The sequence below is a fragment of the Limulus polyphemus genome, unplaced genomic scaffold, assembly GCF_000517525.1.
Source record: "Limulus polyphemus unplaced genomic scaffold, Limulus_polyphemus-2.1.2 Scaffold633, whole genome shotgun sequence".
In the NCBI taxonomy this organism is placed as follows: Eukaryota; Metazoa; Arthropoda; class Merostomata; order Xiphosura; family Limulidae; genus Limulus; species Limulus polyphemus.
Genome location: NW_013666243.1, coordinates 71,384 through 88,903, shown reverse-complemented (window position 1 = coordinate 88,903; position 17,520 = coordinate 71,384). Strand labels below are relative to the sequence as shown.

The following is a 17,520-nucleotide window of genomic DNA, read 5'->3' as shown; positions in this document are numbered from 1 at the left end:
TCAAGTAAGATGCAGGCTCAAAAGCAACTGGGAAAAAAAAGACCCAAAATATAACACACTTGATGGACCAGCTGACAAAAAAAAAGGGCCTGAGACAGCTTATCCCAAAGTGGCTTTCTGAGAAGCCAATAGAATAAAATAAGGCACAGGAAAAGGAGCATCTAAATTCTCTCTAGAATGTCATGGATTGCAATCAACTGCAGCCTCAGAGCCCCTGGAGGAACACCAATGAACCAAATATATATCTCCATCTCACTACGAATAAGATCATTGACAGACTCAACTGAGAGTGACTCTTCCCCCCTTTCCCAATTGTTGAACAACACTAGATATCAGAGGTGGGATAGGAGAGACCTGATATTGCTCCATGCGAGAAACAATAATCCGAGAATTCATGCCATATATCAGCCTGCCAAACTAAAACAAAAAATTTGTTATGAAAATCAACTAGGTACCACTAAGAACACTCAAAGTATCTCCTAACGATTCTAGCACAGAGAAACCCGTTAATGAATGTTTTGTCAAAAAAAACTGATAATATTATCTGATTGAGGTGCTTACATACAGAACCAGGATAGAGGGCACATTGACATAGGTGCAGAGTGGCATAAGACAATTATCGCCAAGGGCAATTAAGTGGGGAATAAAAGACTGGAACAAGCGAGAAAAAATCAGACCAACACTTAGATGGGAAAAGGAAGAAACCCTGGCAGTCGAGTAATAGCTGTAGTTTGAGATAAGGTAAATATGTTTTAGAAAGCAAGTTTCCCAGCTGTATTGTAAATAAGAGACAGAAAAATAATTTATATTAATTTATATTATCAACTGGGTTTTAAAGTAACTGAACCATCCTATGTGAACTTTTGACAAAAAAAAAGACAATTATTTAAAGCTCTGGATACAACTGTGATAACCAAAAGTTAGTTAAAGTAAGTTAGAAAAAGTTAACCCTTTCTCAACGGGAGTCGCTTTAAAAGCTATTTCTGCACAAGTCACTGTATTACATTTAAAATTTAAACACCTTTAATATCAATGTATGTGAATGACATTATAATGTCTGTCATAATTCAAGGTTTTATTTTATCCAAGTTTTAAGTCCTTTATTTCAAAATAAACCTTTAAAAACTACTTAAAACTTCAGATGTATTGTCGCATGATCAACGAGCTATGAAAAATTCTCTACTTTGAAACTCTATATCTTCAGTAATACAATGGCAGTACTGCAGAGGTATTTCTAAACAATGAGATGCTTAGATAACCTTTTGACCAATTCATTTCAAAGTTCTCTGAAAGAAATAAAGTGGAAACAAGCAATAATTGATTGTAGCAATTATTTCAAAGTAGCAATAATCTATATATACAGTATATATAATGTACAATGATTCAAATGTAACTGTATTTTACAAAACACTAGTCTACTAAAACACAGCCAAGACAAGTTACTTTGTATGGACCAAAGTCAGCTTTATATTATTGGATACATCATTGTATTGTTAACCAGGCATGGCTGAACGATCAATATAATAAAAATAATAAATATCTACAAATGTATAATTTTATGAGATTTAAGCTATTTAGTCTAAACATTTATGTTTCATGTTATAATCTGTAGTCATCCTAGAACAAAAAAAGCATAATTTTTTTAAGGTGGTTATAAGATTGACTAAACCAAACCCGTAAATAAACTAAGTATATAAAGTTTTTTCTTAAGATATGTTTGATAACTATCTGGACATTATAAAACTTTTGCATGTGAAATTTGAAAATTTTCTGATGCACAAAAGTATTTTTAATTTTGAAATGAAAATTACATTGCATGTTGGATAGGCAATATGCGAAAAGAAAAAAAAGGCATGAGAAAAACATTACCTTACAAACCTTAAGACTATATAAAAATACTTTGATGATATTTTGTGTATGAAAGCATTGTAATGTTTACTGAGAATCTGCCAAACATTGTTAACATACACTTGCTAATTTAAAAGTTATAGTATGAAAATTATAACAAGCACAAAAAGGTTACAAGGTCTGTCCCAGATTTGTTTGAGCTTTATATCCTCCATGTAGATGTGTAGATAACATATGTATAGTCATTAGAAAGAGGTAATTTTACACTATAAACTAACAATGGTTATTTTGAAATTGGCACACAGTTGTCATCATGGATTATATGAAATTGGCCATAGTATGGTTGGCTGCTTGATAGGCTACAGCACTTACAGTTGTTTCTTATCTAAATATGTTATAGTTGGAGATACAGTTTAACATATATTTAGGTCTTAATATTATATTTTAGGTCATTATGTATTAGTTACGATTTAAAATGCATACATCATACTTTTCGTTCATTCTCAAGGCTTACGATATTACTCGCTGAATGAAAACTTTGCCAAAGGGTTGCGCATGCCTCCCAAAGAAACAGTAATAAGCCTCATGGGCACCGTTGACTTGTGTCAAGATGAATAATATGTTGTATAAGAAAAGAAAGGAAAATAAACATTACAGGTATGTAATTTTTTCTTCTATTTACTAATTTTAATTATTTCGTTGCATCATAGATTAATGATAAGAGCTAGAGTAACTACAATAGAAAAATAACATATTTTTAGTGAAAAATGTAATTATAGAACTGTCATTATTTGTGTACAAGATACTTATGATCTTTAATGAAATCTTACCAGTTTTTGAGAGGATACATTCAGAAATCTCAGAGTTACCACATGTATTGTTGTACAAATGAAATTCATGACTTGATTTCCACAAATTGCATGAGCCCATGGCAAAAGAGTAAAGTTAGTGGAAGTGAAGTTAGACTGCATGATTGTTAGTTTAGCCATAACAGGCGATATCTAACGTGAATTTCCAAGTGGTATTGTAACAACAGAGATAAAGAAGAAGAACTTGTCTTGTCAAATGTTGTTCTAAAGTAATTGAACCCACCTGTGTGGACTTTGACAAAAAAAAAGGAGACAATTATTTAAAGCTCTGGATACAACTGTGATAACCAATAGTTTAACAAGTTTTTGTACATACATATTACTTGTTCTGAATATATTATTTGAAAACAATAGGATTGTGTGCTGTCTGTTTATTGTTCGATTTATCACCAACAAGTCATAGACACCCACTGTAAAGAAACCTCAGCCCTATAAACCTGACACTCGTGTAAAAACTGGTGGGCGGTGCAAATCTAAAAGCAGACACATGGGGAAGATAGCTTTCTGTGTGAAAATGTGTGTACTGCCTCAGAAAGGAGAGTTCCATTTCTGAATTAATCCCTCTCTGTCTTTTTATAAAAGTTCCAAACCAATAGCAATAGTTTCAATTAATAAGATATTTCTGAAGAGTGAAGATACAACAAAACTAGTTAAAACCACATTATTGTTGCAATTAATTTCTCTAGTTTTGTTAAAAAAAGTAAAGCTATATTATTGATCTTTGAGAGAATGTAATAGCTGTTTGAAATAGTGATCTCACTATTCTCTATAGAGTAGACTATGAAAGAACTCTGAATAAAAGAGAACCTTTTAATCAATAAATCAAAAAGTGAAGAACTGTTGATGCTGTGAATATAGGCCTTGTGGTCTATTGAACAGATTTTTTTGTTGTTGTTGTTTTAGACTTTTTGAGAAAAATGTTTCTGGGTAGAAATATTTTCTATTTTCTATTTCATAAACATTCTAAAACTCTTAATTTTTTTTTAATTTGTTACTCATAATGTTGCTGCAAACACTCCCAAATTAGGAGTTAAACATGTCAAGAAAGAGCTACAGAGCACTTTCATGTTCAAGGCTTGTTTGTTATGATCTTGCCTTTACAGAATGACAAAATTATTTTTTATTAAGAGCTTTTAAGTTATAAATCAGTTGCTCGAAAAAACATACTACAAAAATATTCAGTCTTTCTGCTTGCAGATGCCATTTGCTAGTTTTGGAGAAAAAAATGTTTTTTAAAACATTCTAAACATTTTCTACTTTGTGAATCACTAATGTCAAGATGAATATGCAGTTGCCATTTGGCTTATTTTTTAAAATATGTTGTAATTCCCATTGATCTCTGTGAATGAAATATATTTACAACTAAATAATAAAAACATGTTTTTACTATTACTGGTTTATTTGAAACGTATTATAATTGCAATTAGAAATTATTAAGAACATTGAGTCATCAGAATATTTACCATCACATACCATACACCCTAAATCTAACTCAGCTTATCTAATACCTTTTAACTGAAGAAAATTTAACACCCAAACACTTTCAAGAACAAAATGTGCATCTAAGGGAACTATAAAAAAGTTCCCAGCTCTGTGATTTATTTCTAAGTCTTATAAACTTACCAATGAATGGCCTTGGTTAATGCTACAGGAGTTCCAACTAAAATCTTTCCCATAAACTACTGCTCAAACCACTTTATTTACTTGACTATGACATGAAAAATCATATCTACATTTTCATTATAGCTATTTCCAAAGCTGTGTTTCATCAGTAAATGATCAAACCACTTGATCTGACATCATAAAAGGATGGCAACCGAGTTATGCAAAAAAATTAAATAGCAAAAAGACGAGGGAAATGCTTTAAAAAAAGAAACGGGTAATATATTCTCCAAGTGTCATAGTTTCTCGGCAAATTTAAAGCTACTCTTTGAGATGGTCAGAAAAAAAAAAAAAAATTGCCAAGTGCCCAGTTTGCAGACAAGACTTCCCAGAGCTGCCCAGAAGTTCAAATTTGAGTATTTTTCATTTTTCTTCATGGAGCACACTAAATCAAAAATTTTTGAGTTTTATTTCATTTCAGCAATACATAAATACTGACTCCCACATGTACTAAAGCATGACAATTTGCCAATATAAAAAATTGACTTAAAAATTTGTGGCTTAAAAAAAACTAAGTGATGAACAAAATCTACTCATACAAACATATTTTAAATTCATATGGAACTATGAATAAAACTTACCTTGTACACTTTTCCAAATGCACCATCTCCAAGTTCTCCAACAATTTCCCAGTATTCCTTAGGGTTTTCATTAAATTTGATGTTGTGGTAGACACGCCTTCTTTTAATCTCACCACTGTTGACACTTCCTCCAAGATTAAAAATCTTTTTAAAATTATTAAAGAAAGACATTACGGTACTAATGAATCCACAGCTTCTCTTCCTAAATTAAATTATTTTGAATCCTATGAACATTGTACCCCAGAAAAAGGCAGATAACACCAAAACTCCAAGATATGTGTAAATACTAAATGTTCTAAGAGCTAGGAACCAATTAATTAAAAGTACTTTGAGTACAGTAAGGCACTAAAACCATACATCTCTTATCACAATTGTTTCATAACTAGTGTCTCTCACTAAGTAAGTGCAGTGGCACTTGCCAAAATCTACTACGCTTGAAAAACCTAACTCACTTTTTGGAAGCCTAAATACAAAGACCTCCCACTTACTATCTACAGTCATTCTAAAGTAGCAGTGTCATTTCAATCATGAATTCAGAGTTCCATGAATACAAAATGACAATATGTTTCAGAATGCAGCACTTTCTTCTTTTCAGCAAATGAAAAACTCAGTTATTCTATCCAGTCTTCAAGCTTTTCCTAGAATAAAATAGAATAAAATGTTATAGCCTAATAAAGATGTGTGGCACAAAATTGTCCAATTTTCACAAATGTAGAGAAAAGTTAATATATAAAAATAATCATGTTTGTATACAAGATAGCCAATTTCTTAGGGGTTCTTTTTCAGTATTAAAAAGCATTTAATGTTTCCACTAACAAAATATAGATTACATTATATTCTAACTGTATATATGTATAATGCAAGTTCCTATTAAATTGGTTTTCATGTACTATACCATATTATTTAGACTTATGTATTCACTAGTTGGTGTTTTCCTACTATTATAAAATTAAAGTGAGATATTCTTAATTTCACCTTAAACATCTAGATAATGTAATAGTAGATACAAATTTATTTTTCTTCTTCCTTCAGTAAATGACAGTCATGTACTAACTTGAAGGGGGGGGGGGGTCAAGATGGCACAAAAAGTATACTTTTATATTGTTGTTTTTTACAATTACTCCACCATATTTTGGCCAATTTAGATGGGACTTGGTACAAAGATACTTTTTTAGAACTCCCATACACATACATGCACTAATGTGGTATATGATAATTTTTGGTCATTTCAGGGAGGTCAAAAGGTTAAATAAACCCATAACTGCTTAGCCTTGTTTCAACCCATTTACATAGAATTTGGTACAAAGATACTTTTCTAAGGGGAACACACACTGACAAACAAAAATGTTTAATAATTATAGGAGGGTGAAGATGCCACAGAAAGCATAATTTTAGGTTTTTTTTACAATTACTCTGCCATATATTGGCTAATTTACATGGAATTTGGTACAAAGCTATGTTTTTACAGGTCCCAAACAGAGATAAAGACAATTTTGGAATTTTTGTCTTTTGCTCAATTTCTCAGTGAGGAAAGCACAATTTTGGGTTTTTTAAACTATTCATGTGTTTATCAGTCAACTTAATGGTCCCAAGCAGTGCTATAGACAGTTTTCAACTTTTCTGTGTTTATCACAATTATTCTGGTGTCAAAATTGGCCATGTTGGGATTGCATGGCATGTTATATTCACCCACAAATGTTGGCCTCTTTAATTATGCCACATATTTTGTATACCTCACTATAGAACTAGAGCTTAGCATACAAAAGATTCTCAGGTCTCAATGCCACTTTTGTCAATTTTTGTTTCACAGTGTCACTAACATACCTGTTCACTGGTTAAGTGTATTTTATTAAACTGAAATCACTCAACCATATTCAAATTTTGGTAAAGATGTTTAGTTTATTAATGAATGGGCAATTATATTGGTTACAATTAATAACACTTCACCAATTAGCTAGCCATCAACATAATTTACAGCAACAAGCAGTAAATTTATGTTAGTTTAAAAGAAAGCTTGATAACTATATGAATGATAAAGGCTGGCTTTAACATTTTTATTTTATGTTTTTGAAATTATTCATTTGATAGCTTTAGTTTAGTTTAGAGGAAATGGACCAGTAGATCCCTTGTTGTCTGTAAACATTATGTTATCTTAATGCATCAGTGAATGGGAACAGAATTGATGATAAGTGTCAAAGAAATTCAACACTGTAGCACAAGTTCTATCTGGTCACATGACCAACATAGATTAACCAGCCCATGCATGTACTTTGTTAATCTTGAGATACATAAACAGCCAATCCCACAGTGAAAATTAAGGCCATGCAAATGTATGAATAATGACAACAAATAGGGAATAATGAAGTTAGTATGTGATCATCAAGCGAAAGGAAAGAGAAATACTAAGTGTCTATCAGCTACCTATTACAATATGCTATATCAAACAGCTTAAGCAATCTTCTCTATTTGTAAAATATTTCCCTTCACCAGCAGTTCACAATTGTCAATTTCTCTAACTCCTTTACAAAAGAGGAATTTTTAGAAAAGAAGCTTTTCTAAAATACCTGACAATGCATTTCACACGATACTACTAAGTAAACTCAAGTATTATTTATTTATCTTCTAATAAAAGCCAATTTATATGCCTTTTAATTTTTTTCTACGTATTCAAAATTAACTGACTGAAGTAACTTTGATAGGCTATGTCAGCTTATTTATCAATTTCTGTGTGTGTTTGTATAACTTATGGCTGTTGAGTTATTATACAAACTCTAAAACATTTACACTGCAAGTTAAACTAAGTCATATAAATAAATCAAACAAAGGAAAGCTATCTAAAGTTTGAAAGACAGGTATTCTAAAATATTGTTGAGTTACATGGACATATTAGACTACCATATACATTATACATACATCACAATAAAGATAGTCACCATTATCTCTGACACAAATAATGTAAACAACTTTAAAAGGAAAGAATAGATAAGACATTTTATTTCTCAATATGTCATTAAAAGTTCGAACAGACAAATTAAATAAGATACTGTTCATTAAAAAGCATGTATGACAACTTGTTGCTGATATTTATTACATAGTACGCTGTGACTGAAAAACTATTACACATACCTACCTTACAGTTTTAGAAAAAAATTTAACTTCATATTTCTGAAATGTTTCAAGAAAATTTTTACCAAGTACCACAAAAATTAATTTTCTTCAAAAACATTGGTATGAATTTACTTTCATAAGATTTATCTGATTTAAACATGTGTACTTAAGTACACATTTTATCAGTACTTAATTTCATCAGAGAAGTTATTAAATATTAAACCTTATCAAAGATGATACACATACAGTAATGATAACATTACAGGCTGAAGGACTACTAAGCAAAGAATCACCTTAGTATTTTATAGTGACTTTGTATGCTACGTAGGTCTCAAGTGTAAAAAAAAAGAAATTTCTATGTACTGTAAAATGATACAAGTGTGCTTCTTGAAAAGCTTCAAGTACAAAAGGTTCAGCTGAGTATTGTTTTGTTAAACTACATATAGCAGAAACAAAATTTCAGTTTTATGTACCAAGTGCTAGAAAGGAACATTTTCATACAAGTTATACAAAGCTTATTTTATCTGAAAGGCAAAAGGCACAGATATAAAAAGACATGTTTAGTTGCCAGAAGACTACACAGTCATGTGTTGACTTAAAACATTATAAATTTCATTTGGCCACATAAATGCAATGTAGTTCTTTTCCAGACCATTAAAATACTCAGACGACATTTCATTTCTACTTATGTCATGACTAATTGGGATGAATTAGTATATTTACATGAAAACATGTTAAGTAGTTCAGGATTGTTATAGAGACCTCTCTATACATAGGCTTTAGGCTTCATGATTTATCAATGAGTGCAAGTTTATCAAAGTTATACTGAAGGAAATTTGAAAGGTAAATAATTGTGTGTTTTCAACTACATTAATAAAATTAAAATTTATTTACTTTAATAAAAATGAGCAAGCTTACAGAATGTTATTCTGCTTATCAAGGTCATTTCAGATCCTCAGTGATGAAATGCTAAACACCAACCTCTAAACCAGAAAACAATTAGTAGTATAAATTATCAGCATTACATCGTATAATGAGATAAACTTTCTTACTTTAACAGTTCTAAGAAATAAACAATTATGTTCAAAAACAAAGAAGCTAATCTATTAAATAAACTTACATTAGTTCCCTTATCAAGTTTAATTATTACCTTAAGTTAATTTGTACTAAGATTTCTTAGAACCTTATGTTATTTTCACTTATCTTAAATAGCTCGTTCTAAACAGTTATTTAAAAAGATTAGCATAAGAAAATGGAGAATACTTTCAGAGATGCAACCACGTGTTTCTAGTAAAACCATGAAAGCATACAAGGCAAGATGACCACTTCAACATAAAATTTTTAAATTAAACTTACATACATAGCCTTTCATTCCATATAAGCTTTCCAACAAAAGTTTAAAAACTTCAAACTACAAGTTTATATCACATCTTCAGCCAAACCATTCAAAACTTTTTAACTCAACCTCCCCCCCCCCCTAAAAAAAAATCACTGAAAAAACAGGCCTGCATTCAAGGTATCAAAGCTAATACCTTTTTCTCCAATAATTATATTAGTATCCTTTTCATTCCACCATTCATACATACAACAAAGGTATTTGTTGTTGAATACAGATGGGAACATATTCAATAACATGACCAAAGATCACCATATAGTGATAGAAAAGTCACAAAGTAGCTAGGCAGCACTCATGAAAGCTAACAGAATTTTAAGATTTATTTATAAGCATATTGATAATAAGTCAAAATAGGAAATTATCTCTCTATACAATCATATTGTGTGCAATTTTGGTGTCCTTAATTAAGAAAGAATAGGGATACTACAGGTAAGATATCCTAGAGATGGAAAGTTATCTTATAGGATTAGGTTCAGATCTTTCATTTTCTCTTGAGAAAAAAATGTGTGAAGGGTGGTCTTACTGAAGTTTACAATATTATCCAAGGGGGTCAATCAGATGAAAACTTCTGATTACTTTATACTATATTCTAAAGATAATACAATGAGAGGAAACAAGTTTAAGATTTGGAAAAGACAAGCTAAGCTACAGTAAAGACTGTTATTTTTCTAACAGGATGATTAAGTTAAAAATCAAGTTGCCATTTGCAGTAGTGTAGGTCAACATTTTTACAGGAGTTGAAGAGGAGTGAAGGGTGGGTGTTCAAGCATAGCTTTGCAGCTTTGAATGACAAAATGGTCCCTTGCTGTAATGCTGTCTGTAGGTTAAGGTATCCTGTTAGACAAACTTTTAAATATATATATGTATAATCAGGAGCTTGCAAGTATTTTTGAAACTTTTTTTTTCAATTACTATGTACTTGTAAATGTATTATAAAGACAATCTAAGTTTTGATAAAAAATATGGGGTTTACCGTGTCTCAAAACAAAATCAAAATAACTATTATTAAAACATTAAATTTGAATTGAAAGGTGTTTATGTTTACATTAGTCAAAAAAATATCAAAGATAACATTAGTGTTATAAGTGAATTTGAAGAAAACTTTACTATGGAAGAACGGAATATGACTAAATTCTATAACATTCAGGGTTTTTACCAATGAAGATGGGGGGGGGGAGATTCTCAAGCTGAACAACTTTTTTATAGGGGGAAGATAATTTTTCCTTAACTTCTTGAGAATGGTGAAGCTTCTGACTTTAATGAGGACACTTTAATAGATTATTAAAAGCTTGAACTCCATGGATCCAGATTCATGTTTTCATAAAAATCTCTGAAGGCAGCAAGAACAGAAAATCCAAGTTTAATATATGAAAACCTCAGACACAACTCCAGTCAAGGCAGTGATATTTTTCTAACAAGTTGTTTGGCCTATGGAATACTTTTCCTTCGGGTGTGACAGAAGTTTAAACACTGAAGATGTCTAAAAAGACATTTTAGAAATCAATTTTGGACAGAGAAAAAACAGTTTCTAAAATTTTCAGAAAGCAAATTTTGAGGCTATGAAAAGACTTACTAGCAGTAAAATGGGGAAAAATAGTTAAAAGATGGCAAACAGATTTGAGCAATTTTAAGGAACAAACTGCTTATAAATCAGAATAGGCATGTTCCTAAAAAGATGAGATGGGCAACAGGAAAGATTAAATCTAAACAACTTACTAAAGTCATAAAGAAGAAAATCAAGGATACTTCCACAAGCTTGTGAGGTTTAAATGAGCAGGGAGAATGGAAGAAAGTCTTGTCTCAAGGACTCAAAATTGACTTTCTGAAAATTAGAAACTAAAACTTCATGTCCTTTTTATCACAATATGAAGCAAAATATCAATGTACTGTTAATTATTCAGAAATCAGTCTTCCCTAAATGTTTCCCTACTTCAACTCCTGTAACCACACTCTCATTAGTGGTTGACACTAAATCTAAAAATGCATTCTCTTTGGTCAGCCTTCTGACCATTTTACATAAAAAACAATCCTGATCACTTCAAGAAACCTCTCTGCCTCAATACTTGATTCTATACAATCCTCATTAGTATGTGTTAAAGTTAATATTTTCATACACCGAAAATATGTTTCCGATAGATACTTACCTCCTTTCAAAAATAGCTTTCCTCAATTTGTACTGCCCTCTATATGTGCAAATTTTCACTCATCACTAGCATTTATGTTCCCAACTAACTCTATATGTTTCCCACATAGTATAGCTACATTTTAGCATGTAAATAAGCATGTGACAATCCCCCACCAATAGTGACACACACTCCAAGTGTAGCTGACCCCTCTATGCAGTAGAATCCAATTTTTACTTCAAGATTAGGCAGGAAAAAACACACCAGAAGTGGGAAATGTGAGATGAGGTAAGTATCTATCAGAGATATATTTTCAGTGTAGGAAAATATCAATTTCGGATATAATATCTTTCTTCTGTTCACAAAATAGTTAGAATCACACATTGACCAGGTGAAAGACTAGTGTAAAAGTTACTTAGATGAGGCCCATTCAGAAAATATCTGAAGAGTAACCAAGGAATACGCCATCTCAGCGTAGAGGAAACACAGTCGTGGGAGACCACACCATATCTGAACCAGGTATACTCTTTACCCTTGATGAATGAATGCGTCATGACATGAGTGGAAACGAGGCACCTCTAAAACGAAAAAAGTGCCTTTCGTGTAGAATGGCTAGAGTATGTCAGACCAGAAGCGGGAGGTCAATTTCAGTCCAAAAACGGCGGCACCAAGATCAGATCAATCGGTCCACGGTAGGTGGAGGGTCCTCTACCATTCAACTCAGGAACCAGAATGGAGGAAGTACTTCCATTCCAAGAACCCAGGTCATCATGTGTGCATATCCAATTTGACCACCACCTGTACCCCCATGGAACCAACATCTGGAAGAAGGTAGGAAGGTGGAAATGTAATATAGAGGGTAATCTCCAGTCCAAAACTGTGCGCTATTGGAACTGTATCGTATGGTCCACAGTAGGAGAAGGGGCCCAGCCCTCTCACATGTCAAGACTTATATAGACTGGTCTGGCTCCAACCAACTCCATCCTAGGAACCAGCATCCATGTGGTGGTAAGAAGGAGGATTCCCAGTTCGAGGGGAGAACTGCATATTGGAATGTGACAGAAAAATCCAGTCCACACCATACAGCATCTGGAATCATACATCAAATCTGCAGTAGGAGAATATTCACACCACCTTCACTGGCAGAACACTACTGTCCTAATCTCAACTGAGTGGAATTGAGCACACTCAGGGAAAGCCTCCATGGTCCACCACCCCAGCAGGTAGAGCTGGTAGGTGGTAAGGACTCTCATACACCACTATAAAAAAAGGGGGGAACACACTGGAGAGTCCAGAGGAATGCAACACCAGAGAAAGTGTAATGGGTGACCACAGAAGCCTATTTTGGAAAATAGACGATATCCAATTTGTATAGTCAAGGGAGTGGCAGGAATGTGCAGCAATCCCTTCTGGTTTACAGAAGATGGATATGGAAACTCAACTTTACTAAAAATAAATGGCCTGAGATCTCTTGGATGTTGCAATATGCTTCCCAGCCCAACAGGGAAGCATCGGTACAGATACACATCCAGTCGGGGAGGAGGAAGAGGGGACACCAGCCATTGGGCAGAAATCCCTTCTGCTTTACAGAAGATGTATAAAGAAATTCAACTTGACTAAAAACCAATGGCCGATATCTCTTGGAAGTTGCAATATGCCTCCCAACCCAACATGGAAGCATCAATACAGAAACACTTCCGGTTGGGGAGGAGGAAGAGGGACAGCAGCCATTGTGCTTTCCCTGTCTGGTGACCAGACAAAATTGGTCTGTAGAGAAGGAGGAAGGGATACCGGGTAATCCAGGGGATCCTTGGTGAGGTTCCAATGATTGTGAAGTACCAACTGAAGAGACATCATATGAGCAGGACCAAAGGGAATAAGGGCCTCCTAGGACATCCAAGTCCCCACAAGAGAAAGAAATTCTTGCTCAGGTAGAAAAGATGTGGATTGATCTTTCTGAATCATAAGCTCCAAGGAAAGCAATCGAAGGGATAAAGCTGGGCCCAAATGAGATGGGAATTGAGGAATACTCCAAGATGAATGAGGTATTGAGTCAGTGTGAGAATGGATTTTTCCACGTTGATTAGCCAACTCATCCAAACAGCTTCCCTAAGAGAAACTGCGTGCTGATAGAAGAAACCAAAAGCGAAGGAGCTATAAGAAGTCAGTCGTCCATGTAGTGATGGAAATTAAGTCTGTGCAAAGGAAGAAGTCGGGTAAAGGCCTGGACCACCCAACAAAAAAGGTACGAGGTTGATGAGGCCAGCCCAAAAGGGAAAGCCCAAAACAGATATACACATTCTCCGTGGACAAAGCAAAGAGAAAAATGGGATGCAGAGTAGATGGGAATATGAAGTTAAACATGTGACATGTCAATCTCCATCATCCGAAGACCTGGAATAAAAACTCATTGAAGAGACAGGAAAGGCTCCATGGTGAACCGAGGAACTTCCATGCAGCAGTTCAGACTAGAGGGGTTGATGAGAGGGCATCAATCCCCAGTCTTCTTGAGGACTACAAAGAGACAAGAACAGAAACCTAAAAGAGTAGGAAGTACTGGTTTTATAACACTCTTGAGAAGAAAATCTCAAACCACTGTGGAAAGACATTGGCTGCAAAGGGGATCCTGAGGAGGGGGAAGGAAACAGGAAAAGGTAATAGGAGTAATATTAGCAACTATAAAATACTGAGGAAGAGAGATTTCTTTAAGTAATTCAAGATAGTTTTCTACACAAAATAATCAGAAAGCCAACCATGAATGAAGGGGATGTCATTCTAGATTTATTAATCAATGTCAAGAATGTGGTTGCAAGAGTTGTGGGAAACATTTGTGGAAGAGTGATCATTGCATAATTAGATTTGATGTTTTGCTGTATGTTGAAATTAAAAAATGAAATGAAAGTTTAGTTCCTAATTTTCAGACTATTAAGACAAGATTTATAGTTAGGGAATCAAGATAAGTTAAATGGTGACGTGGAAAAAATTGGGGAAATTAAAAAACTGCTTTTAATTCAAAACAGGCATGTTCTTAAAAAGAGGAAAACGATAACAGGAAAGAACAAACAAAGTTGTCTTACTAAAGGCATAAACGAGAAAATCAAAGATAAATGCCAGAAGTTTAAACTGATTGATAAATTGGTAGATTCCCATAACTATAGGAAAGCTAGATATTTTGTTCAAAAAAAAATTAGTAAATCCAAAAGAGCTTATGAGAAACATCTGGCTAATAATATTAAAATTAACAGCAATGGTTATCTTAAATAAATTATATATAAGCAAAATGATAAAACAGGGATTGGATCCTTAAAGGATGCTGACAGCAAGGTGTTTGTTGAAGACTGTGAAATGTCTTAGCTTTTAAATATCTTTTTCTGTTTTATAAAAGAAAATAGTAGTGGTATTCTTGACCCTAAACATTCTATGGTAAATAATGGAATTGATTTGAATCTTGTAAATATTAATTTCCTGGTGGTAAATAGGAAGATTAAACTACAATAGTTTTTAACCCATATATTTATGCATGCTAGACATCATTCCCACCTGTACCTTTATGCTAATTACAGTAATGGAGAAAACCCTTCCATGAATAATAAAGGGTTAAAGGATGTCAAAGGTCAAATAGGAAGATTAAACTACAATAGTTTTTAACCCATATATTTATGCATGCTAGACATCATTCCCACCTGTACCTTTATGCTAATTACAGTAATGGAGAAAACCCTTCCATGAATAATAAAGGGTTAAAGGATGTCAAAGGTCAAATATACGAGCCTTTCTTTTTAATTTTAGTAAGTCAACAGAAGGTGATCATCCTTAGGACTTAGAAAAAGATTAGTTAATTGAACAGTACAGTGGTTGAATGAAATAAATCAAAAGGTAGTAATTAATGGATCCCAGTGTAAATGGACCTTTATTATTCTGAGCGAGAGGTGAAGGTCCAACTTCACTGTGGTACTTGGGTCGGGTGGCATTGATCACAGCCAATCTCCCTCAAAACGATAGGAAAATTATTACTGCCCTGTGGGTCACTGTCAAGCGAGAGAAGAGTAAAGGGGAGCAGATAGATAGATCAATGGCAGTAAAAGACTGACTAGGTGCATGAAAATAAGTATAAGAGGAAGTATTGAAAACAAAAAGGTTGTGATCTGAGATCATACGCTCCAACCCTCCCATCAATATCAACACCACCCCAGAGGGGATTGTGTCCATTAAATTCTCCCAGGAATAAAGAGGGAGCAGCAACTGTTCAATGAGAGCACCAAGGTCTGATTGATCATAACTCTCTCCAGGAGACAAGTAGAGAGAACAAAGAGTGATGGTATGACCCAAGGAAACACAGATGGCTACAGCCTCCAAGGGTATCCACATGGAAAGATCATAGATACAAGCTACTAGCACTAAAAATACTCTGATCCGAGGTTTAAGATAGTTAACTTATGAAGAGACTCGGAGAGCTTTAAACTTATTTTCTTTTAACTTAAGTACAGAAGAACTGGAGGTAACTTGATTCAAATATTCAAAATTATGAGGAATTTGGATAATCTTTCTATGGGTTGTCAAACCAAGTATGAAATGAAAAGCCTGGAAATATATATTTGTGAATTAGCATTGTTATAAGTAATACTGTAATACTAATAGGTTTAATTTAAGCCATGGAAGCCTAGATGCTGGTTTCTTTTTGGGTAGAATTTTGTTATTGTTTGGTTATAACTGATTTATGGAATAATGAAACATATGGACAACAAAGGACAATTTGGTCCTTCAACATTTCAAGGCTGTTCTTGTACAGCATTGGAAAAAATTAAAAATTTAAACACATCCTTTACTTCTGAGGAAAACATTATTATTTCCTCTCAAACTCCTGTAATGTGCTAGCCACCACTACTGCCCGTAACAGCTCATTCTATAAGTTAATCACCCTGTTAAAAAAAAAATAAAAGTTATAACTGAACCTAGCTTGTCATATCAAGTATATATTAAACATATGACCCGTTGTCCTGTTATCTTCACAATATAGAATGAAGAAAACAGAGGTTTGGCTGATGATGCAGTACTTTTGTTGTAATATAGTATTATACTCATAAACTTGTTGTGTTAACTTATTCTATAGTATAGATGAAAAGCTATATTTCAAGTGGAATTTTTTTTATATTAGTCTTGTTGTTTAGCTTTAGGCTAGGAGTCAAGTAAATTTTCACTCCTCCGTTTTGCCTTTCCTTATGCTTTAACTCTTTAGTCTTTACTTCAGAGTAACAGTAACAGTTAAATTTCTAATAAGTTTTAATCTTACTTTTAGGGGCGGTGACTCCAAACATTTGTTACGTTACTTAACTTCTGCTGTTTTCCAAATCTATTCCAACTCCAAGTGACTTGATTATGATACACACAGATACTAAGATAGTACTAGTAGTTGCGTTGTTCATCTAATCGGAAGTAATCACAAATTAAGTAAACTAAATTGATAAGTTTACTTACACGTTACACAGAAAATAGGCACTGCCCAAATTATTTCAATATGTAAAGCAAAAGAAAACTTCCTGTTTTATCGGTATTCCTCGACGATCTCACCGAGCCACCATAGTTCACTTGATAGCTTTGACGTCACATTTATTTGTGTTGAACTTGAGTCTTGGGCTTATGAAAACTGAAGAGGATTTAGTGTGGAAAATCGTGTGATAATTTTTTAATTACGTTCGTATTAATGTGCTACAAACATAGTTAATTTTTTTAATTAAAAAGGGGGAGAAAAGACAAACTAAAAATATATTCAATACGATTTTCTTATTACTCTCCAATTTTCTATACACAACACATATTTCACCAAATCACAATACATAAGTGAAAGTTTCATTGTGCAGATACTTCTACATCTCCCGTGAATAATATTGTTACGCCTCCAGTCGTTACTTAATTTTCCGTAAATTCGTTCCGAC

At 33.3% G+C, this 17,520-nt stretch overlaps 1 protein-coding gene across 4 annotated transcripts in view; it reads right to left on the bottom strand.

Moving 5' to 3' along the window:
• LOC106459592 (serine/threonine-protein kinase 10-like) overlaps positions 1 to 17,207 on the bottom strand; it is a 99,736-nt gene extending 82,529 nt beyond the window's left edge. For 2 of the 4 annotated variants that reach the window (XM_022386102.1, XM_013919222.2), the window contains exons 1-3: positions 16,878 to 17,207; positions 8,987 to 9,051; positions 4,961 to 5,598 (exon numbers count right to left, since the gene is read on the bottom strand). In XM_022386102.1, the coding sequence (XP_022241810.1) occupies positions 4,961 to 5,131 (171 nt within the window). In that variant the 5' untranslated portion in view covers positions 5,132 to 5,598; positions 8,987 to 9,051; positions 16,878 to 17,207. The remainder of the gene's footprint in view (positions 1 to 4,960; positions 5,599 to 8,986; positions 9,052 to 16,877) is intronic. The other 2 variants (XM_022386103.1, XM_022386104.1) reach the window with 2 other exon arrangements.
• Positions 17,208 to 17,520: the final 313 nt, after the last annotated feature.